Genomic DNA, 25,283 nt, shown 5'->3' on the forward strand with positions numbered 1-25,283 from the left:
CAAACACATGTCCTCATCTTATCTGTACCTGTATACCAAAGCCCAATACTTAGAGAGAACAATTGTGAATTAACATTCTATTACTTATCTATCCGACCTCTACTGGGAGTATAATTCTTTTGCTGGCTATGCTTACATTGCTTTTCTTTAGCCAATACTAAAAGGGACATAAAACCCACATTTGTTTCTTTCTTGAATGAGATAGAAGTAAATTGGAAAGTTGTTTAAAATTGTATGTTCTGTTATCAAATTTTCTTCGTTTTCTTGTTATCCTTTGTTTAAAAGCTGGGATGTAAGCTCACGAGTGTGCACGTGTCTGTAGCACTATATGGCAGCAGTTTTGCAACAATGTAATACATTAGCAGTAGCACTAGATGGCAGCACTATTTCCTGTCATGTACTGCTTCAGGCATGTGCACGCTACCTACCTAGGTAGTCCTTCAACAAAGAATAACATGAGAATTATGCAAATTTGATAATAGAAGTACATTGTAAACTTTATTAAAATTGTATTCTCTATCTAAATAATGAAAGAAAATTTTGGGTTTACTGTCCCTTTTAAAGGGACATTATGCACTCGTTTTTTATTTGCATAAATGTTTTCTAGATCTATTTATATAGCCCATAAAGTTTTTTTTTTTGTTTTTTTTTTTTTAAATAGATAGTTTTGCTTATTTTTAAATAACATTGCTCTGATTTTCAGACTCCTAACCAAGCCCTAAAGTTTTATGTGAATACCGACATATACCTACTCCAGCTTGCTTCTGTTTGTGTAAAGGGTGTTTTCATATGCAAAGGAAGAGGGAGGGGGGGTTCTGATATTTCTCACTTGCAGTGGGTGTTCCAGTAACCTTTTAAACAGAGCTAAACTGGAAGCTTATAAGTAAGTTTTTAACGGTTTTATACTGGATTTTTATATCAGTATCTGTGCATATTATTCTTTTATAGTAGTGTCTATCACATGCAGTTATATGAAAATTGGTGTATACTGTCCCTTTTTAAGTATTGACATTTACAGTAAAGGTAAGTACACTGTCCCTTTAAGAAACATTTAATTTACACAAGCTGATGTAATGAAACATTGAGCAGTGACAGCTTGCAACTCACAACTGATTTTGCCAGGGTTGTAAATACAAACACAACAGTGAGTGTATTATGGAGAGTAATGAGTCACAATTTATCGTGCAATGTTTGAAACCTGATACCGTATACGTTTTTGCAGCAGTAATTTGATGACCTGTAAAAAAGCAACAAACAAAATGACAGCAGCTAGCTGTGTCTACTCCAGTAACAAGTCCCTATTGGCTCTTCCAAATAAGACAAGTGGTGGGTGGAATTAGACCAATGAAACACAATTGCCGCAAACAAGTGTGTTAATTTATTGCAAGGCAGCAGAAAATAGTTTAACCCCATCACTGCTAAGTTGTTTTTGCACCCCTATGCTAAGCTGATTTTGAGCTTTTTTTTTTTTACTGCTTACCTTTAAACACCACTGTAAATCCTATTTCAGTGAGTGACCCACATAAATAATATATCTCCTTTTTTCAGCAGGAGCAGCAGGTTCAAAATATGCTACTTTTATATTTGATTTCAGATGAGAGGGCTGCAACAACAATGTTTATATAAATATATATATATATATATATATATATATATATATATATATATCTATATATATATATATATATATATATATATATATATATATATATAATACAAACACCTAATCATACATATATATATATATATATATATATATATAATACAAACACCTAATCATACATATATATATATATATATAATACAAACACCTAATCATACATATATATATATATATATATATATATATATATATATATATATATATAATACAAACACCTAATCATACATATATATATATATATATATATATATATATATATATATATATAATACAAACACCTAATTATATATATATATATATATAATACAAACACCTAATTATATATATAATACAAACACCTAATTTTAAATATATATATATATATATATATATATATATATATATATATATGTGTATATATATATATATATATATATATATATATATATATATATATATATAAAATACAAACACCTAATTATATATATAATACAAACACCTAATTATAAATATATATATATATATGTATATATATATATATATATATATATAATACAAACACCTAATTATATATATATATATATATATATATATATATATATATATATATATATATATATATATAAATAATAATAATAATATTTTATGATATATATATATATATATATATATAAATGTATTTACATTATCTAGAATTTGCCTTTCTTTTTATTTTTTATATATATGCACGTATATTAATGTATGTTTATTAAGGCCTAAAGCCCAAACCCTTATTATTTGTTCCATTCTGCAAAGCACCAGACCGTGCCTTTAGACCATGCAGAACCGCCTCTTGCAGATTCGATGGCAATCGCCCGCTAGCAGGGGGTGTCAATCAGCCCGATCGTATTGATTTTTGGCTATGTCTGTCCGCCGCCTCAGAGCAGGCGGACAGGTTATAGAGCAGCGATCTTTAGACCGCTGCTTCATAACTTGTGTTTCTGGCGAGCCTGAAGGGGCATCAAGCTCCGGACGGTGCTTGATAAATAGGCCCCATAATCTTCAGTAAATTTAATTGGGATTTGTGTAGTTACGTTTTTTTCTAGTCAAATAAATTCCAGTACTTCCATCATATGTAAAAGTAAACTAAAGCTATTTTATTTTTGTTGTATCCACAAAAGGTTATTTTACTACATATTATATTAAAAAAACAAATGCTCCTGTGCTGAAAAATATCTCTAGGCGATTAATATATCTGCTTATATCCCATAGACCTGTTGTACACTTCCTGTTTGTTTTAAAATAAACATGCACAGCTCTAACCTTTTCATGCAAAAGTTACATTTAAAAGCAGCTCTTTTGTAGGCATATGACATGTTTGTTGAGTTTAATGTCCCTTTAACACAGTGTAGAGATCATAAACTATTTTTTCTTTCTCTCTCTTTTATCAACTCCTATCAGAGATGTGAATGAAAAGAACACAGTTAAAGGGTAAGCCATTTCTTTTTACAGTAAACTAGCGTGGTGGTCTTGACAAATGTTTTAAGGATTATATTTTTAGTTGTCTATCCACTCACAAATGCATGAAAACAAATTACGGTGTCATATACTAATATTTAACATCAACTTTAGTCTCTTAGAAATGTTTAAGAAATAAAGGGGTTGGTCAAAATCTTGCTCATGTTTCTGTCGGATAACGATTTCTGGAATTTAGCTGGTATTGTCAGGTGGTTGTTTATTTCCCAGTAATCTTAAAATGCTGCTAATATCCCTAAAACTTGAAATTATTACCTCTCGAAAGCAACTTTAAATTGCTATGTTAATTGTTAACTTCTCAATTTCATAATCCAAAAACAAAGGCCAGAGTACATGTGGAGTGCAAAAATTCACTTGAATCAAAAATGTATAATACATGATGGAGTTAAATTGTTTGCACAAGACCAGGAGCTTTTAATAGTGTGTAGTGACGGCTTTGCGCTTTTGGGATAGAATTAGATCTCTTCCTCAAATAGCGCCTCACCCCTCCCCTAGCCAGACCCTTTCGGGTATTCTTAAAGCACTACAAGATCCGCATCCACAATTATGGCAGTCCCATGGTATCGCTACTATTGGCGATCTTTTCCCAAACGGCCAGCTTATATCATTGGCAGCATTTCGAGCAACTTACAACCCTTCTCAAATATTACATTTTGAATTTTGGAGACTTAGAAGTCTCCTTAGTTCCTGGGGGTTTACTGAACTCCCACTGTGCGTACAAACCAATTGGGAAAAGCGATGGGACACGGCTGAAAGGATTCCTAGAGCACTGTCTATCTCCTACCAGGACTTGCTCAATCCGAATGTTTACTACAAATCAGCTTATATCATTTCATGGGAGAGATCCCTTGGGTTTCATGCCTCTCAGGAGGACTGGTCGCTGGCTATCTCGCTAACCAAAAAAGCCCTCCATTGCGTCACTTTGTTGGAATTGTATCTTAAAATCTGCACCCAGTGGCATCTTACGCCATTGAGACTCTTCAAGATTTCCCCTACAAATTCCCCTCTTTGCTGGAGAGGGTGCGGACTTGTTGGCTCCCCGGCTCATATATGGTGGGAATGCCCACGGCTACTCCCTATGTGGGAGATGCTTTCTAAAAGATGTTCTGACCTCGACCCTACCTTATGGACCAGCCCGCAAAGGGTTCTGTTCCATCTGTCCCTTGGGTCCCCTATTACTCCCAACAGTCTGATTAGTATATATCTAATGATGGCTGTCAAGCTGTCTATAGCTAGAAGATGGAAACAAGCTGCGATCCCCACTTGGAGTGATATTTCTAAAATTATGTCCTATCTAGAGTCTATGGAGTGCCCTATTTTTACCTCTAATAATAAAGTTCAGCTTCACTGCTTGGCCTGGGAAGGGTGGGAAAAAATTGATAGGATCTAGATTGATGGACATTTGTGCTTCCTTCCCGCATGCACCTGTGGGGGGTTTTCCTCAGCTTCTGTTCTTCTCTTTCTTCCCCCCCCCCCCCCTTTTTTTTTTTCTTCCCTCCTCTCCCCTTCCGCCCTCCCCCCCCCCCCTTCTTTTTCCCTTAATTCTAGTGGTTGGCACAGATTTCATAATAGTGTTTACAACACCCCTTCCCCTTTTTTGCCCCCCTTTTGCTTTTTTCCCATTTTTACTTATCTATTTCTCTTTATAACTCTGAGAGAAATGGTAATAATTTACCACTTATACTAAATCCCTCTAGTTCATGCAACATACTATATTGTTAACCCTCCAGTCAAGTATTTAAATATCCTACCCCGATTATAGTATTACACGGTGAAAGAGATTCTTTATTAAGGGCCCACAAGTTGCCCTTTCATAGTATTGCCTACCTACTATGTAACTTACTTACTGTCACTGTATGGTCCATGAGTGGCCATTCCTATTATAATGTGGGTAATCTGGTTGAGCAACAATTATTATTTGTTTTGAGAATGCAATTTGTCATTTCCCTATATTATGTTCTTCTTTGATAGACTTGGAAATCCATTCTTTGACAACTTGTTTTATTTTGTAATTTGTATTGACACTCACCTTTTGTTTGTATCGCAAAGAATCTCAATAAAAAAATATAAAAAAAAATAGTGTGTAGTGATGCTAAAAGGAGACTTTAGTGCAATTAAGTTGTTGTGCTCCAAAACCATAAAGATCTGTGTGTATATCTCTATAAGGCATTAGACCAGGCCCATTATCAGTATAGGGTTATTGATCTCGCTCATTTTTAATGGTGTAAAAGTTTTTTTTTTTTTTTAAACTTTAATTGATTGAGCAGGATGTTTGTATCTGATTGGTGACATTGTTTCCTAATGTTGTACAATATGGCGGTGAGTAATTTCAGTGTGTTCTGTCCATGCACAAAACTAGTGTTAAATTTGCAAACTTTTGCAGGCACTCGATAAAGCCCAAACACTTTTCAAATTATTACCAAGTCCTTTTAGCTGTGGAATTTGATGTGATAAATAGCCCTGTAATATTGTCGTTTAAGGGACATGAAACCCAATTTATTTTTCTTTTATGTTTCAGATAGAGCATGCAATTTAAAACAACTTTCTAGTTTACTAATATAATCTATTTTTCTTTGTTCTTTTGTTACCCTTTTTTTAAAAGCATACCTAGGTAGGCTCAAAGCATCAATGTACTACTGTGAGCTAGCTGCTCATATATGCCTCTTGTCACTGACTCACCTGATGTGTTCTGCTGGTTCCTAGTAGTGCATTCCTGTTCCGTCAACAAAGGATGCTAAAAGAAGTATTCAAATCTGATAGAAATAGATTGGAAAGTTGTTGTATGCTCTATCAGAATCAAGAAAGATAAATTTGGGGTTTCAGGTCCCTTTATACGTATGGAGACTTTGGATTCTCAAGTTAAGAATAGGGCCAGTTTTCACCAAATCGATAATGGCAAAAGTTCTGCTGATTTAAAAAAAAAATAAAATAATAAATGGATTGAATCAACATCGAAACTGGCTCATCTCCAGCTGGTAATTTTCAACTGTAACATTGTGCTTATCCCCTAAAGGAGATATCTGTTCTTATCTCTTTTCTGTCAGTGCCATATGTATTTGATCATACTTAAGGGGAACATATTGTCAAATTGGATTTATATTTTGTATTTAATTTTATCCATAATTAATGCATTTTAGACTGAATGGAGACTGTTTTTCTTTTTTTTCTCGTCAGATTCCGTAAATTTAATATTTTAGGAACAAACACAAAAGTAATGAACATGGAAGAATCCACAAATGGATGTTTAGCTGCAGAATTCAGGCATCTGGTAAATGAATTTATTGTAATCTATAGGATTGTATACACAACTGAAAGGAATACACTTGCACCAGAAAGTACATCAAATACTACTGCACAGTAAGGAACACAAAATCATTTAGTGAGTTACTATAGGCTGTGTTATTATAGCGGACTAACACATACTAACATTATCTAATCCTGCAGAGCATTGCTGAGAACTGTGTTCACTGTCTCTTCCTGCATTACTGGGGAAGTGGAAAGGGATTATTTGTGTTGAAATTCCTCCATTTGTACATGAGCTGCTCAGCTATAGATTTATAAACATTGAAGCAATAGTTCTTCAGTGTCATGAACATTAAAGGGACATGAAACACAATTTTGCATGGAATTTTAAGCAACTTTCCAGTTTACTTATATTATCTAATTTGTTTTGTTCTCTTGGTATTCTTTGTTGAAAAAGATACATAGGTAGGCTCCAAAACTTCTGATTGGTGGCTGCACATATAAGCCTCATGTTATTGGTACATCCAATGCCTTAAGCTTGCTCTCAGTAGTGCATTACTGCTTTTCCAACAAAGAATACCAAGAGAATGAAGCAAATTGGATAATAGAAGTAAGTTGGAAAGTTGTTTAAATTTGCCTTCTCTATCTGAATCATAAGAAAACAAATTGAGGTTTCATGTCCCTTTGAAGAGCACTTCAAGTTTGCCATGAAATAAACTCTGAATGCCACACCTGTAGCAGTTCCTAAAACACACTTTTTTTTTTTAACTCCAGTCACTGAATTAAAAAGGTTTATCAGTTTGTTTGTTTTTAAAACAGGAAACTAATCTAAGAGAAATGGGCATGATATTTATTGAATGCAGAGTTTAATTGGGACCACAGTTCATCCCCCAATGCATTTTATGAGCCTCACTTAAAGGGATACTAAAGCCAAATTTCTTTCCTAAGATATGATGAGTCCACGGAATCATTAATTACTAGTGGGAAGATCACTCCTGGCCAGCAGGAAGAGGCAAAGAGCACTACAGCAAAGCTGCTATATATGTCACTTCCCTTACCCATAATCCCCAGTCATTCTCTTTACCTGTGGTGCAGGTGGAGGTGAAGTTTTGGTGTCTGGTCTACAATCAAGATTTTTTTTATTTTAAAAACAGAGTAGGTTTGCTCTGATCTTTCTAAAGGGTCTAGCCTTAGCCCATGTTATTCTCTTCAGTAGGACAGTGGTGGATTTTGAGCAATTGGGAACTTGTGGGGTACAACCTCACTGCGTTTTCCCAAAACATTTTGCTGCCCTATTTAGATAGCCTGAGTAAGTTTACTCAGTCTTTCTGTATTTCCACAGGTCCATGTGAGGGATGGCATTCTCTCAAACTAGGTGAGCTGTCCTACTGCCGGGCAGATAAATGTTAAGGTAAGTGCCAGTTTTATTTTTCTATGTAAGCAGGGAAAAAATTGGCACTTATTTAGCTGAAACGCTGCAGGGGGACATTTTTTATTTTTCCTGTCAGGATGCAGGTTTTTATGGCAGTTTTTGCAGGCACTGTTAGTGTGAGGAGTTATTTATTTTATTCATGGCTCAGTGAGGATCCGTTCTTAGTAACGGATTATGTACTTTTATTGGGGGTTTTATTGTTTGTTTTTAAGCCTGTTTTCAAGAAAGTTGTTTAAAAAAAAAATTGCTTTTTTGTCAGCTGTAGGACCGGCCCTTTTAGGGAGGTTCTGATTCTTTGATGTCAGTGCTTTTTTTGGGCGCTTTTCTTCACTTCCTGTAAGAGTAAGGTATTCAGATGGCTCTGCTGTTTAGAAGGCCTCTTGCTGTTTTTGCTTCTCTGGAATCCGGATTGTAAACAGGATTGTTTTTTTCCTCAGTTTGCTGCGGGTTGCAAGACAGGTAGGGCACCTCAGTAATTCTGCTGAGGGGTAGTGTTGTCTGGGGTATGTTTTCCTTGATTTGGTAAATTTAAAAGGAACATTTATTTATGAACGTTTTTTTGTTCTGTATAGTATCCTTTGTTAAAAGATAAAAAAAAATGATTTTTTTTTTTTATTTGCTTCTTTTTTTTTTTTTTGTATTATGGATCAAGAGGCTGTGCAGGATGCTACCTGTAGCTTATGTTTTGATGCCCAGGTGAAACCCCCAGTACCTTTTTGTTCTTCATGTATTGAAAGAACTTTAGACTTTTTGACTCTGAGCCATCATTAGCTAAGGCGGATGCTGTTCATGAGCCTCCTGTTTCAGGTGTGCCGCAGCTGTCTCCTCAAGCATCCCAATCCTATTCATCTGCAAATGCAGTGCCCTGCGTTTCCTCTCATGCTCCATCTGGGGTTACTTTTCAAGATATTGCTGCCCAGGTATCCTCTGCGGTCCTCTGCTTTTCCCATGCTGCAGGGAAAACGCAAAAGGAAATTTAAAGAAACAGTAACTAAGGTTTCTGATCCTGAAGTGGTTAATCAAATTTTTCCTCTCAGAAGTCTGAGGATGAAGACTCTTCGTGTGCATCTGAGGGTGAAATATCGGATTCAGGCAGTGTAATTCCTTCTGCTGATGCTGAAGTTGTGTCCTTCAGATTTAAGCTGGAACACCTCCGCTTGTTACTTAAGGAGGTTTTGGCTACCTTGGATGACTCTGATACTACTCTCATTGTTAACTCTAAGAAGTCTAGTAAGCTGAACAAGTATTTTGATGTTCCCTCTGCGGTAGAGGTATTTCCTGTTCAAGACCGTGCTTCTGAGATTTATTGCACGGGAGTGGGAGAGACCTGGTATTCCTTTTTCTCTATCTCCTATTTTTAAGAAAATGTTTCCTATAGCTGACTATTAAAGAGTCATAACAAATGGTTCCTAAGGTGGAAGGAGCTATTTCCACTTTGTCTACGTGGACCACTATTCCCATAGAGGATAGTTGTTCCTTTAAGGATCCAATGGATAAGAAATTGGAGTCATTATTAAAGAAAATGTATGTTCACCAAGGTCTTCAATGGCAGCCTGCGGTGGGTATTGCTACTGTTACAAGTGCTGCAGCTTACTGGTTTGATGCCTTGTCTGATTCTATTCAGACAGATACTCCTCTTGAGGAGATCCAGGACAGGATTAAGGCTCTTAAGTTAGCCAATTCCTTTATTACGGATGCTTCCTTACAGGTCATTAAACTGGGAGCAAAAATGTCTGGTTTTGCGGTTCTAGCTCACAGAGCCTTTTGGTTAAAATCCTGGTCTGCGGATGTTTCTTCTAAATCTAAGTTATTAGCTATTCCCTACAAGAGTAAGACCTTGTTTGGGCCTGGTTTGATTAAATTATTTCAGATATCACAGGAGGAAAGGGATCTTTTCTTCCTCAGGATAAGAAGAATAAGCAGAAAAGGCATCAGAGTAATTTTCGTTCCTTTCGTAACATTAGAGGTAAACCCTCAACTTCCTCTTCCAAGCAGGAACTATCCAAGTCTTCCTGGAAGTCTGGTCAGTCTTGGAACTAGGGGAAACAGTCTAAGAAACCTACGGCTGACTCCAAGTCAGCATGAATGGTCTGCCCCCAATCCAGGAATGGATCTAGTAGAGGGCAGGCTTTCTCAATTTTCTCAGGCTTGGATACGAGATTTCCCAGACCTGTGGGCCATGGAAATTGTATCTCAGGGGTACAAGATAGAATTCAAGACGTTTCTTCCTTCAAGATTATCTGTAGACCAGATAAAAAGAGAGGCTTTCTTAAATTGTATCAAGGATCCTTTTGCCCTGGGAGTTAAAGTTCCAGTTCCTCCACAGGAACAGGGTCTGGGATTTTATGAAAATCTGTTTATGGTTCCCAAGAAAGAGGGGACTTTCAGACCTATTTTAGACCCAAAGTGTTTAAACAAGTTCCTCAGAGTATCTTCCTTCAAGATGGAGACTATACGTTCCATTCTTCCTTTGGTTCAAGAGGGTCAGTTTATGACAACTATAGACTTAAAGGATGTGTACCTTCATGTTCCCATTTCACCAGGATCATCACAAGTTTCTAAGGTTTGCTTTCTTAGATAATCATTTTCAGTTTGTGGCTTTTTCATTCGGCCTTGCCACAGCTCCCAGAATTTTCTCAAAGGGCTCCCACGGTTGGAAGGTGAATCTGGGAAAGAGTTCTCTGATTCCAACCACAAGAGTAGTGTTTTTAGGGACCATAATAGACTCCCTACTAATGAAGATATTTCTGACAGAGGTCAGAAAAACAAAAATATTCGGCTCTTGTCTTGTCCTTCAGTCCTCTCCTTGGTCGTCTGTGGCTCTATGTATGGAGGTAATTGGTCTGATGGTAGCTTCCATGGACATCATTCCGTTTGCTCGGTTCCATCTCAGACCTCTGCAGTTATGCATGTTAAGGCAATGGAACGGGGACTATGCGGATCTGTTTCCTCAAATAGTTCTGGATCAGACAAGGGACTCTCTTCTGTGGTTGTTATCTCAGGAAAACCTCTCTCAGGGAACTTGCTTTCGCAGATCTTCCTGGGTGATCATGACCACGGATGCCAGCCTTCTAGGTCGGGGAACAATTTGGGGGTCATTGAAGATTTAGGGTCTTTGGACTTGGGAGGAGTCAGTTCTCCTTATAAACATTCTAGAACTGAGAGCGATTTTCTATGCTCTACTGGCCTGGCCTCAGTTAGCCTTTGTCCGGTTTATCAGGTTTCAGTCGGACAACAGAACATCAGTGGCGTACATCAACCACCAGGGGGGAACTCAGAGTTCCTTGGCCATGACAGAGATGGCCGGATAATCCAGTGGACGGAGTCTCACAACTGTTGTCTTTCTGCGATCCACATCCCAGGAGTGGACAGTTGGGAGGTGGATTTTCTGAGCCGACAGACCTTTCACCCGGGGGAATGGGAACTCCATCTGTAAGTATTTTCCAGTTTAATCCTCAATAAGGGGCAGCCAGAACTGGATCTCATGGCTTCTCTGCAGAATGCCAAGCTTCTGAAGTATGTCTCGAGGTCAAGGAATCCACAGGTTTTCTTGATAGATGCTCTGGCGGTCCCTTGGAATTTGTCTAGCTTACAAATTTCCGCTGGTCTCTCTCCTGCCAAGAGTTATTGCTCGGATCAAGCAGGAGAGGGCGTCAGTGATACTCATAGCGCCGGTGTGGCCTCGCAGGATCTAGTATGCAGATCTAGTGGAAATGTCTTCTCTACCTTCCTCTGAGAAAGGACCTTCTACTTCAGGGTCCTTTTCTTCATCCAAATCTCGTTTCTCTGAAGCTGACTGCTTGGAGATTGAACGCTTGATTTTATCTAAGCGTGGGTTTTCAGAGTCTGTCATTGAGACCATGATTCAGGCTCGTAAGCCTGTGACAAGAAAGATTTACTATAACATATGGTGTAAATATCTGTATTGGTGTGAAAACAGAGACTATTCTTGGAGTAGAGTCAGGATTTTGTCTTTTCTCCAGGAGGGTCTGGAGAAGGGTTTGTCAGCAAGTACTTCAAAGTTCAGATTTCTGCGTTGTCTATTTTATTGCATAAGCATTTGGCGGATGCACCAGACATGCATTCTTTTTGTCAGGCCTTGGTTAGGATCAGGCCTGTGTTTAAGCCTTTTACTCCTCCCTGGAGTCTTAACCTTGTTCTTAGAGTTTTACAACGGGCTCCTTTTGAACCTATGCATTCCTTAGATATTAAGATGTTGTCTTGAAAGGTTTTGTTTCTTGTGGATATTTCTTCTGCTCGGAGAGTTTCGAAAATCTCAGCTCTGCAGTTTGATTTTCCTTTTTTTTTTTTATTCTAATAAGGTGGTTCTACGTAGTAAATTAGGTTTACTACCTAAGGTTGTTTCTAACAAAAATATTAATCAGGAGATCGTGGTTCCTTCTTTGTGTCCTAATCCTTCTCCTAAGGAGCGCTTGTTGCACAACCTAAATGTTGTGCGTGCTTTGAAGTTTTATCTTAAGGCGACTAAGGACTTTCATCAGTCTTCTGCTTTGTTTGTTTTTCTGTGAAGCGCAAGGGTCAGAAAGCTACGGCTACTTCTCTTTCTCTTTGGCTAAGGAGTTTAATTCATTTGGCCTATGAGACTGCTGGACAGCAACCTCCTGAGAGAATCACTGCTCATTCCATGAGGGCTGTTTCTTCTTCCTGGGCATTTAAAAATGAAGCTTCTGTAGAACAGATTTGCAAGGCTGCAACTTGGTCCTCTTTGCATACTTTTTCAAAGTTTTATAAATTTAATAATTTTGCCTCTGTGGTGCTTTCTGTTTATGTCTACCTGTCTTGTCCCTCCCTTATCATCTGTGTCCTCTAGCTTGCGTATTGAATCCCACTAGTAATTGATGATTCCGTGGATTTACCATATCTTAGGAAAGAAAACATAATTTATGCTTACCTGATACATTTATTTCTTTCCGGATATGGTGAGTCCACGGCCCACCCTTTATTTAAGACAGTTATTTTTCTAAAAACCTCAGGCACCTCTACACTTTTGTGTTATCTTCTTTTTCCATTTTTCCTTCGGCGAATGACTGGGGATTATGGGTAAGGGAAGTGACATATATAGCAGCTTTGCTGTAGTGCTCTTTGCCTCCTCCTGCTGGCCAGGAGTGATATTCCCACTTGTAATTGATGATTCCGTGGACTCACCATATCCGGAAATAAATACATTTATCAGGTAAGCATAAATTATGTTTTTTTCTTTCTTGATTCGCATAGAGCCTGTAATTTTAAGCAGCGTTCTAATTTACTCCTATGATCAATTTTTCTTCGTTCTCTTGCTATCTTTATTTGAAAAATCATTAATAAAAGCTTTGGAGCCGGCCCATTTTATGTTGAGAACCTGGGTTGCACTTGCTGACTGGATGGCTAAATGCAGGCACCAATCGGCAAGCCCTATCCAAGGTACTGAACAAAAAATTGGCCGGCTCCAAAGCTTTCATTCCTGACTTTTCAAATAAAGATAGCAAGAGAACGAAGAAAAATTGACAGTAGGAGTAAATTAGAAAGTTGCTTAAAATTGCCTGCTCTATCTGAGTCATGAAACAAAAAATTGGGGTTTAATATTCCTTTAACCTTCTATAATATTTCCTACCTCTCACATTGGCAACAAACATACTAATCCTCATTTTTGCAACTAACACATTTAATTTTCTTTGTGAATATTTAATAAAGATGTTTATAGGGCTGCATCTATTCATAGTTGTAGAACTTACTTTGCTCAATAATTATTATGTTTGTGTTTTTTTTTTTTTTAAATTAAAGGGACATGAAACCCAAAAAAATTCTTTCATGATTCAGATAGATAATACAATTTTAACAACTTTCTAATTTACTTCTATTATCTAATCTGTTTTATTATCTTGCGGCTAGATTTAGAGTTCTGCGGCCAAAGGGGTGCGTTAGCTACGCGTGCTTTTTTTTCCCCGCACCTTTTAAATACTGCTGGTATTTAGAGTTCACAGAATGGCTGCGTTAGGCTCCAAAAAGGGAGCGTAGAGCATAATTTACCGCCACTGCAACTCTAAATACCAGCGGTGCTTACGGACGCGGCCAGCTTCAACCTAACACCTGCAAAAAAGCAGCGTTCAGCTCCTAACGCAGCCCCATTGTTTCCTATGGTGAAACACTTCCTAAGTCTGCACCTAACACCCTAACATGTACCCCGAGTCTAAACACCCCTAACCTTACACTTATTAACCCCTAATCTGCCGCCCCCGCTATCGCTGACCCCTGCATATTATTTTTAACCCCTAATCTGCCGCTCCGTACAACGTCGCCACCTACGTTATCCCTATGTACCACTAATCTGCTGCCCCTAACACCGCCGACCCTTATATTATATTTATTAACCCCTAATCTGCCGCCCCCAACGTCGCCGCCACCTACCTCCACTTATTAACCCCTAATCTGCCGACCGGACCTCACCGCTACTATAATAAAGTTATTAACCCCTAATCCGCCTCACTCCCGCCTCAATAACCCTATAATACATTTTATTAACCCCTAATCTGCCCTCCCTAACATCACAGACACCTAACTTCAAGTATTAACCCCTAATCTGCCGACCGGACCTCACCACTACTCTATTAAATTTATTAACCCCTAAAGCTAAGTCTAACCCTAACACTAACACCCCCCTAACTTAAATATAATTTTAATCTAACAAAATAAATTAACTCTTATTAAATAAATTATTCCTATTTAAAGCTAAATACTTACCTGTAAATAAATTATAATTATATTGTAGCTATTTTAGGATTAATATTTATTTTACAGGCAACTTTGTATTTATTTTAAACAGGTACAATAGCTATTAAATAGTTAATAACTATTTAATAGCTACCTAGTTAAAATAATTACAAAATTACCTGTAAAAAAAATCCTAACCTAAGTTACAATTAAACCTAACACTACACTATCAATAAATTAATTAAATAAAATACCTACAATTATTTACAATTAAACCTAACACTACACTATCAATAAATTAATTACATACAAATACCTACAAATAAATACAATTAAATAAACTAACTAAAGTACAAAAAATAAAAAAAGAACTAAGTTACAAGAAGAGATCCATCATCAGCCAATCGGAATTAAGGTAGGAAAATTCTGATTGGCTGATTAGCCAATCAGATTCAAGTTCAATCCTAATGGCTGATCGGAACAGCCAATAGAATGCGAGCTCAATCTGATTGGCTGATTCCATCAGCCAATCAGAATTTTCCTACCTTAATTCCGATTGGCTGATAGAATCCTATCAGCCAATCGGAATTCGAGGGACGCCATCTTGGATGACGTCATTTAAAGGAACCGTCATTCGTCGGGAAGTCGTCGGTGAAGAACGATGTTCCGCGTCGGGGGGATGAAGATGGGTCCGGAAGAAAGAAGATTGAAGATGCCGCTTGATAGAAGACTTCAGCCGGATGATGGATCTCTTCAGCCGGATGATGGATCTCTTCAGCCGGATGATGGATCTCTTCAGCCGGATGATGGACCTCTTCAGCCCGATGATGGACCTCTTCAGCCCGATGATGGACCTCTTCAGCCCGATGATGGACTTCTTCAGCCCCTGCTTGAGCTTGGATGAAGACTTCGGAGGCTCCTCTGGACGGATCGGTGATACCCGGCGTGGTGAAGATAAGGTAGGGAGATCTTCAGGGGCTTAGTGTTAGGTTTATTTAAGGGGGTTTGGGTTAGATTAGGGGTATGTGGGTGGTGGGTTGTAATGTTGGGGGGGTATTGTATGTCTTTTTTACAGGCAAAAGAGCAGAATTCTTTGGTGCATGCCCCGCAAAAGGCCCTTTTAAGGGCTGGTAAGGTAAAAGAGCTTTTCTATTTTTATTTTAGAATAGGGTAGGGCATTTTTTTTATTTTGGGGAGCTTTGTTATTTTATTTGGGGGCATAGAGTAGGTGTAATTAGCTTAAAATTGTTGTAATCTTTTTCGAATGTTTGTAAATTATTTTTTTATTTTTTGTAACTTAGTTCTTTTTTTTATTTTTTGTACTTTAGTTAGTTTATTTAATTGTATTTATTTGTAGGCATTTTATGTAATTAATTTATTGATAGTGTAATGTTAGGTTTAATTGTAGATAATTGTAGGTATTTTATTTAATTAATTAATTTATTGATAGTGTAGTGTTAGGTTTAATTGTAACTTAGGTTAGGATTTATTTTACATGTAATTTTGTAATTATTTTAGCTAGGTAGCTATTAAATAGTTATTAACTATTTAATAGCTATTGTACCTGGTTAAAATAAATACAAAGTTGCCTGTAAAATAAATATTAAAGCGTTCAATCTCCATGCAGTCAGCCTCAGAGAAATTAGGCTTGGATGGTTGAAAGGACCCTGAATTAGAAGGTCCTGCCTCAGAGGCAGAGACCATGGTGGACAGGACGACATGTCCACTAGGTCTGCATACCAGGTCCTGCGTGGCCAAGCAGGCGCTATCAGAATCACCGATGCTCTCTCCTGTTTGATCCTGGCAATCAGTCGAGGTAGCAACGGAAATGGTGGAAACACATAAGCCATGTTGAAAACCCAAGGGGCTGCTAGTGCATCTACCAGCACCGCTCCCGGGTCCCTGGACCTGGATCCGTAACAAGGAAGCTTGGCGTTCTGGCGAGATGCCATGAGATCCAGCTCCGGTTCGCCCCAACGAAGAATCAGTTGAGCAAACACCTCCTGGTGAAGTTCCCACTCCCCCGGATGAAAGGTCTGGCGACTTAGAAAGTCCGCCTCCCAGTTCTCCACGCCTGGGATGTAGCTCGCTGACAGGTGACAAGAGTGAGACTCTGCCCAGCGAATTATCTTCGAGACTTCCAACATCGCTAGGGAACTCCTGGTTCCCCCTTGATGATTGATGTAAGCCACAGTCGTGATGTTGTCCGACTGAAATCTGATGAACCTCAGTGTTGCTAACTGAGGCCAAGCTAGAAGAGCATTGAATATTGCTCTTAATTCCAGAATGTTTATTGGGAGGAGTTTCTCCTCCTGAGTCCACGATCCCTGAGCCTTCAGGGAGTTCCAGACTGCACCCCAGCCTAGTAGGCTGGCATCTGTTGTTACAATCGTCCAATCTGGTCTGCGAAAAGTCATTCCTTTGGACAGATGAACCCGCGACAACCACCAGAGAAGAGAATCTCTGGCCTCCTGGTCCAGATTTAGTAAAGGGGACAGATCCGAGTAATCCCCATTCCACTGACTTAGCATGCATAGTTGCAGCGGTCTGAGATGCAGGCGCGCAAATGGCACTATGTCCATTGCCGCGACCATTAAGCCGATTACTTCCATGCACTGAGCTACTGATGGGCTTGGAATGGAATGAAGGACACGGCAAGCATTTAGGATTTTTGATAACCTGGACTCCGTCAGGTAAATCTTCATCTCTACAGATTCTATAAGAGTCCCTAGAAAGGGAACCCTTGTGAGTGGTAACAGAGAACTCTTTTCCATGTTCACTTTCCACCCATGCGACCTCAGAAACGCTAGAACTATCTCTGTATGAGACTTTGCATTTTGAAAACTTGACGCTTGTATCAGAATGTCGTCTAGGTACGGAGCCACCGCTATGCCTCGCGGTCTTAGTACCACCAGAAGGGAGCCCAGAACCTTTGTAAAAATTCTCTGGGCCGTAGCCAACCCGAAGGGAAGAGCTACAAACTGGTAATGCCTGTCTAGAAAGGCAAACCTTAGGTACCGATAATGATCTTTGTGAATCGGTATGTGAAGGTAGGCATCCTTTAAGTCCACTGTGGTCATATACTGACCCTCTTGGATCATGGGTAGGATGGTTCGAATAGTTTCCATTTTGAGCGATGGAACCCTTAGGAATTTGTTTAAGATCTTCAGGTCCAAGATTGGCCTGAAGGTTCCCTCTTTTTTGGGAACCACAAACAGATTTGAGTAAAAACCTTGCCCTTGTTCCGTCCGCGGAACCGGGTGGATCACTCCCATTACTAAGAGGTCTTGTACACATCGTAGAAATGCCTCTTTCTTTAATAGGTTTGTTGATAACCTTGACAGATGAAATCTCCCTTGTGGAGGAGAAGTTTTGAAGTCCAGAAGGTATCCCTGAGATATGATATCCAACGCCCAGGGATCCTGGACATCTCTTGCCCAAGCCTGGGCGAAGAGAGAAAGTCTGCCCCCCACTAGATCCGTTTCCGGATAGGGGGCCCTTTCTTCATGCTGTCTTAGGGGCAGAAGCAGGTTTTCTGGCCTGCTTGCCCTTGTTCCAGGACTGGTTGCCTTTCCAACCCTGTCTGTAACGATTAGCAGTCCCTTCCTGTTTTGGAGCGGAGGAAGTTGATGCTGCTCCTGCCTTGAAATTACGAAAGGCACGAAAATTAGACTGTTTGGCCTTTGATTTGGCCCTGTCCTGAGGAAGGGTGTGACCCTTACCTCCAGTAATGTCAGCAATAATTTCTTTCAAGCCGGGCCCGAATAAGGTTTGCCCTTTGAAAGGAATATTAAGCAATTTAGATTTAGAAGTGATATCTGCTGACCAGGATTTAAGCCATAGCGTTCTGCGCGCCTGGATGGCGAATCCGGAGTTCTTAGCCGTTAGTTTGGTTAAATGCACAACGGCATCCGAAATAAATGCATTAGCTAGCTTAAGGGCTCTAAGCTTGCTCATAATCTCATCCAATGGTGCTGTGCGGATAGCCTCTTCCAGAGACTCAAACCAGAATGCCGCTGCAGCAGTGACGGGCGCAATGCATGCAAGGGGCTGTAATATAAAACCTTGTTGAACAAACATTTTCTTAAGGTAACCTTCTAATTTTTTATCCATTGGATCTGAGAAAGCACAGCTATCATCCACCGGGATAGTGGTACGCTTGGCTAAAGTAGAAACTGCTCCCTCCACCTTAGGGACCGTCTGCCATAAGTCTCGTGTGGTGCCGTCTATTGGAAACATCTTTCTAAATATCGGAGGGGAAAAGGGCACACCGGGTCTATCCCACTCCTTGCTAATAATCTCTGTAAGCCTTTTAGGTATAGGAAAAACGTCAGTACACACCGGCACCGCATAGTATTTATCCAGCCTACATAATTTCTCTGGGATTGCAACCGTGTCGCAATCATTCAGAGCCGCTAACACCTCCCCTAGCAATACACGGAGGTTCTCAAGCTTAAATTTAAAATTTGAAATTTCTGAATCCGGTCTCCCCGGATCAGATCCGTCACCCACAGAATGAAGCTCTCCGTCCTCATGTTCTGCAAATTGTGACGCAGTATCGGACATGGCTCTCGTATCATCAGCGCACTCTGTCCTTAACCCAGAGCTATCGCGCTTGCCTCTTAACTCAGGCAAATTAGATAATACCTCTTTCATAACATTAGCCATATCATGCAAAGTGATTTGTAAGGGCCTTGATGTACTTGGCGCCACAATCTCACGCACCTCCTGAGCGGGAGGCGAAGGTACTGACACGTGAGGAGAGTTAGACGGCATAACTTCCCCCTCGTTGTCTGGTGATAATTTCTTTACCGGTAAAGACTGACTTATTTAAAGTAAAATCAATACAATTGGTACACATATTTCTATTGGGCTCCACATTGGCTTTTAAACATACTGAACAAGTAGATTCATCTGTATCAGACATGTTTAAACAGACTAGCAATGAAGGCTAGCAAGCTTGGAAAAACTTTCAATAAATTTACAAGCAATAGAAAAAAACGCTTCAGCGCTTTCAAAAAACACAAAAAAAAAAAAAAAGAAAACTGTCACAGTTGAAATAACAATGAACTAATTCAGTTATAGCCAACAAATTTAACAGAAAATGTATGAATTTAGCAGAGGATTGCACCCACTAGCAAACGGATGATTAACCCCTCAATACCCAAAAAAACAGATAATCAATTTCAGATTTAACGCTTTTATCACAGTCAAACACACTGTCACAGGTCTGCTGTGACTGATTACCTCCCTCAAAAATGAATTTTGAAGACCCCTGAGCTCTCTGGAGACGTCCTGGATCAAGGAGGAAGAAGCAGGAAGACTGTGCTAGAATTTTAACTGCGCAACAAGGCGCTAAAAAAAGGCCCCTCCCACTCATATTACAACAGTGGGAGACCTGTTACAACGGTTTCTATGCAGAAATAAACGTTAGCCATATGGAAAAAAATCATGCCCAAAAAGATTTATCACCAAAGTACCTCACAAAAACGAATAACATGCCAGTAAACTTTTCCAGTGTTATGCAAAGTTGTCACTAAGCCTGCTACCAGTCGCTTCTACTGCAGTTAAGGCTCATACATTTATTTCAGTATTAACAGTATTTTCTCAGTCAAATTCTAGTCCCTAGAAAATAACTCAACTGCGCATACATTTATCAGCCTGATACCAGTCGCTACTACTGCATTAAAGGCTGTACTTACATCATATGGGTAACAGCAGTGTTTTCTTAGTCAATTCCATTCCTAGAAAATATTATACTGCACATACCTCATTTGCGGGGGACTCCGCATGCTATTCCCTTTTCTGAAGTTACCCCACTCCTCAGAATGTGCGAGAACAGCCAGTGGATCTTAGTTACGTCTGCTAAGATCATAGAAAACGCAGGCAGATTTTCTTCTTCTAAATACTGCCTGAGAGAAAAAACAGCACACTCCGGTGCCATTTTAAAATAATAAACTTTTGATTGAAGAATAATTAAGTAAAAAACTCCTATATCCTCTCACAACCTCCTTCGTTGAGACTTGCAAGAGAATGACTGGATATGACATGTGAGGGGAGGAGCTATATAGCAGCTCTGCTTGGGTGATCCTCTTGCAACTTCCTGTTGGGAAGGGAATATATCCCACAAGTAATGGATGATCCGTGGACTGGATACACTACAAGAGAAATAAATTTATCAGGTAAGCATAAATTATGCTTTTTTGCCAGAATTCATTTTTTGCATTTTCATCGATTACTCATCGTAAAGTTTTTGGTAATATCTAAAAAATGTGTGTCTGACTTTGGATGCCTGGGTGTGGTGTCTATCTCCTTCCCTTATATTAGAGATTATATTCCTATTTTTTTTTTTTAACTTTAACCAGTTTTGCCAAATACCCAGCAGAAATACCATGTGGGCCTTGAAACAAAGACTTATTTTTCAATTCTTCAGTTGCCCAATTCTGTTTTAAGAAAATTTCTCTTTTAACCTTTGCCTTTTTATATTTTTCCCATGTGGATATCTGGGGATTACTTAAATAAAGGTTATATGCGTTCTTTAATTGATTTGCTAGCTGGATTTCACGGGCCTTAGTCTTCTTTTTTAACCTACACATATATGCTACAATCTCTACGCAAAGTACAGCTTTCCCTGCTTCCTATAAAATCTCCGGTTTATCAGAAAATGTAAGATTATCTTTTATAAAAAATTTCCAAATATTGGCTAACCAATTACAGAATCTACTATTATTACTCATATATTTTGGGAAACAGAAATTATTCTTAGGCAATATCTTTCTGGATGACCCGTGGACTGAACACACTTAACAAGAGAAATATTTTTTATGTAATCTAGAGAGTGCAACCTTTTCATATAATGAGCTAGAATGCATTTTTTCAAATCAGAGCTGCTAGACACATAGGGCCAGATTACGTGTGGAGTGCTGTTTATCTCTCCCGCTCGCTCACTAACTCCGCTATAAGGAAGCTTTTTGCGCGTGTCAGGTAGAACTCACATAAGTTAAAAGTAAAAAGTTTTCACTTGCACACTAACCTGATGCGTGCAAAAAGCTGAAGTTAGAAACCTAACACCCTACACGTGCACAAATCAGATCACATATTCTCAAATGCACTAAACCCAACATGAAAATATGAATATTTCACATTCTAATGTTCTTCACAAAGCAGTATATGTTCTATTTATTCATAAATACATATATCTGATCCCATTTACTTTCAACTGCACTAACAGTCATGATAAACCTGATATCGCTTGTGCATAACTGTTAGCATACCACTCATAATCTGGCCCATAATAATTAAAACAAAAACAAATATTCTTAAAGGGACATGAAACCCAAATTTTTTATTTCATGATTCAGATAGAGAATACAATTTCAATCAACTTCACAATTTACTTCTATTATTTAATGTGCTTCTTTCTCTTGTTATTCTTTGCTGAAATGTTTATCTAGGCAAGTTCATGTGCAGCAGAGAATCTAGGTTCTAGCTGTTGATTGGTCGCTGCATATATAAACTGATTGTCATGGCTCACCCATGTGTTCAGTTAGAAACCAGAAGTGCATTGCTGCTCCTTCAACAAATAATACCAACGCCTAGATTTAGAGTTCTGCGTTAGCCGTCAAAACCAGCGTTAGAGGCTCCTAACGCTGGTTTTGGGCTACCGCTGGTATTTAGAGTCAGTCAGGAAAGGGTCTAACGCTCACTTTCCAGCCGTGACTTTTCCATACCGCAGATCCCCTTACGCTAATTGTGTATCCTATCTTTTCAATGGGATCTTTCTAACGCCGGTATTTAGAGTCTTGGCTGAAGTGAGCGTTAGAAATCTAACGACAAAACTCCAGCCGCAGAAAAAAGCCAGGAGTTAAGAGCTTTCTGGGCTAACGCTGGTTCATAAAGCTCTTAACTACTGTGCTCTAAAGTACACTAACACCCATAAACTACCTATGTACCCCTAAACCGAGACCCCCACATCGCCGCAACTCTAATAAAATTTTTTAACCCCTAATCTGCTGACCGCAGACCGCCGCAACCTACATTATTCCTATGTACCCCTAATCTGCTGCCCCTAACACCGCCGACCCCTATATTATATTTATTAAACTCCAATCTGCCCCCCCCAATGTCGCCGCCAACTACCAACTACCAAACCAAAGCGTGGTTTTTCGGAGTCGGTTATTGATACATTAATACAGGCTCGGAAACCTGTTACCAGAAAAATTTACCATAAGATACTCATGGAGTAAGGTTAGGATTCCTAGGATATTGGCTTTTCTACAAGAAGGTTTAGAAAAGGGTCCGCCCTGTCTTTTTTTGAGGCAGTTCTAAATTTTAATTAAAGCTCCAGTCACCACTGCACCCTATAGTTTCTCCTTTCTCGTCTTGTTTCGGTCGAATGACTGGATATGACATGTGAGGGGAGGAGCTATATAGCAGCTCTGCTTGGGTGATCCTCTTGCAACTTCCTGTTGGGAAGGAGAATATATCCCATAAGTAATGGATGACCCGTGGACTGAACACACTACAAGAGAAATAAATTTATCAGGTAAGCATAAATTATGTTTTTTTCACCTTTCCATAGAATGTTACTTTAAAATGTAGTTTTGCCAAGCATTTACTGTTGGTTTCTATTTATTTTTCAGCAACTAAAGGAGCAGAAAAATGCAGGGAACAGAACTAATGAGGTAAAGTAAATCATGTACTGTATTTGTCTCTGTACGATCTAGATTACAGGAGACATATTATCTTTGGCACATAGTGTGATTTTTAGTAGTTTTCTAATACTGTTGTTTATCTTACTGATTGGCAGTCTTCATTTACTGCTTTCTAAATAAGAGCATTGCTATTTTTATATTTATTATCAAAGGGTTTGTGCTGGTTACTACAGATCAATTATTTGTTAACACAACGAATGCTGGTTTTTGTTCTAGAAAATATTGAATGTTTGTTTTTTTTTTGCCAGAAATGTACATTTTATAAGATCAAATGTAAAGTTCAATAAAAAAACAAACAAACATTTGTAGTAACAAAATTAACAATGTTGGTTGTCTATTTTGTTTGAGTATTATGTTTTGGGAAGAATGCAGTAACTTTTTTGTGAGGTTTTCAGAGTCTAGTTGGAGTATTTAAAGACCACATTATGTTCAATTAAAAGCAATTTTAATTAATAGCAAAGTAACTTTGGTATTTAATGGTGAGTTGTTCATTTGTAAATACTTTGTTTAGGGGCCACTGATTGTTACAGAGGAACTTCACTCCTTGAGCTTTGAGACACAGCTCTGCCAGCCTGGGCTAGTAGTAGATTTAGAGGTAAGTATATAGTGATAATACACACACTTTCACTAGCTAGATAGAGAGAGATACAGATATTTAGAGTTGTAGATATATAGATATGAATAATGCCAACCTTTAGAGAGTCTTCTATGACACAGTGGGCTAGAAAGACTGAAGAAAAAAAAAACACACCTGGTCAGAAAATCTTGTGGTATAATTTTACGATAAACGAAACTGGAAATCATAGAGTGATTAAAGTCTTTTTTTATTTATTGCCAAAGCTGATTAATGGTATTGCCTGGGTTGGTGGTAATCTATGTATTCATTTGGTGAAGTTTTTTCTGTGTTTATTTTTTATAAATTTGCACACTCTATTACGCTAAATATTTGTGTCCTTTTCAACAGACAGCCTCACTCCCTATTGTGGTTATATCTAATGTCAGCCAACTGCCAAGTGGGTGGGCCTCCATGCTGTGGTATAACATGCTGACGTCTGAAACAAAGGTATGCTAGAATGTGTGGTTTATGTTCATAGAAAGTCTATTTGTTTACCACTATGCATACATAATTATACATAGTGTGTATAGCAGTAATAAATATGTGTGTGTTCCTTTTCAACAAAGGTTACCAAGAGAACAAAGCACATTTGAAAATAGAATTGAATTTAAAAGGGTCTTAAAATTACATGTCCTATCGGAATCATGCACGTTTAATTTCAACTTTCCTATCCCTTTTAATGCTGCCAGGTTTTGCTTTTTCAGAGAAGTATAGGGATATATCAGTTGCGATATCCAGGGATACGTCTATTTTGTTGTAGTCAATCAGATGTCAAATGCAAATGAGCTTGTGCACTGCATGAAAGTTTTAGTAGGAAATGGAATCTGTTGAATACTAACAGCCAATTAATCTTGACTGTAAGACACATAAATTCACACAGAACTATACATTAAAGTGAAGGTCAATTTTGATGAATTAGTGCCCGGTTTTTAATAATCCTATTAAAAACAAGGGAACTTTAATTCATCAAAATTGACATTTCACTGTATTCTTCAAAAACATATCTTTTAATCCTGGCAGCCGCCTCAGCACTACCTCCGCCCGTTGCAAGCCGTCTTCGCAGGTCCAAAATGACGAATCCGTCTTCCTCCAATCACGGCGTTGCATCAAGCCACGATTCCCCCGGGGGAAGCCATGATTGGAGGAAGCCGGATTCGTCATTTCTGAAGTCTGCAGAGGCTTCCGACTGCCGGGGGAATCGCTGGAGCGGCTGCCAGGATTAAAAGGTAAGTTTTTGAAGAAAACAGTGAAATGTCAATTTTGATGAATTAAAGTGCCCTTGTTTTTAATAGGATTATTAAAAAACGGGCACTAATTCAGCAAAATTGACCTTCACTTTAAATAGGAGATGACCATTACTCTGAAGAGACTATACTGAGTTAGCCTAATCCTATGAATGATGCAGTAACAAAC

General features: G+C 38.6%; 1 protein-coding gene across 1 annotated transcript in view; it reads left to right on the forward strand.

Moving 5' to 3' along the window:
• STAT1 (signal transducer and activator of transcription 1) overlaps positions 1 to 25,283 on the forward strand; it is a 145,730-nt gene that overhangs the window by 84,958 nt on the left and 35,489 nt on the right. The window contains exons 12-16 of the mRNA XM_053698593.1: positions 3,083 to 3,112; positions 6,332 to 6,425; positions 23,183 to 23,224; positions 23,766 to 23,849; positions 24,219 to 24,317. Coding sequence (XP_053554568.1) covers positions 3,083 to 3,112; positions 6,332 to 6,425; positions 23,183 to 23,224; positions 23,766 to 23,849; positions 24,219 to 24,317 — 349 coding nt within the window. The remainder of the gene's footprint in view (positions 1 to 3,082; positions 3,113 to 6,331; positions 6,426 to 23,182; positions 23,225 to 23,765; positions 23,850 to 24,218; positions 24,318 to 25,283) is intronic.

The sequence above is a fragment of the Bombina bombina genome, chromosome 1 (genome assembly GCF_027579735.1).
Source record: "Bombina bombina isolate aBomBom1 chromosome 1, aBomBom1.pri, whole genome shotgun sequence".
Lineage (NCBI taxonomy): Eukaryota > Metazoa > Chordata > Amphibia > Anura > Bombinatoridae > Bombina > Bombina bombina.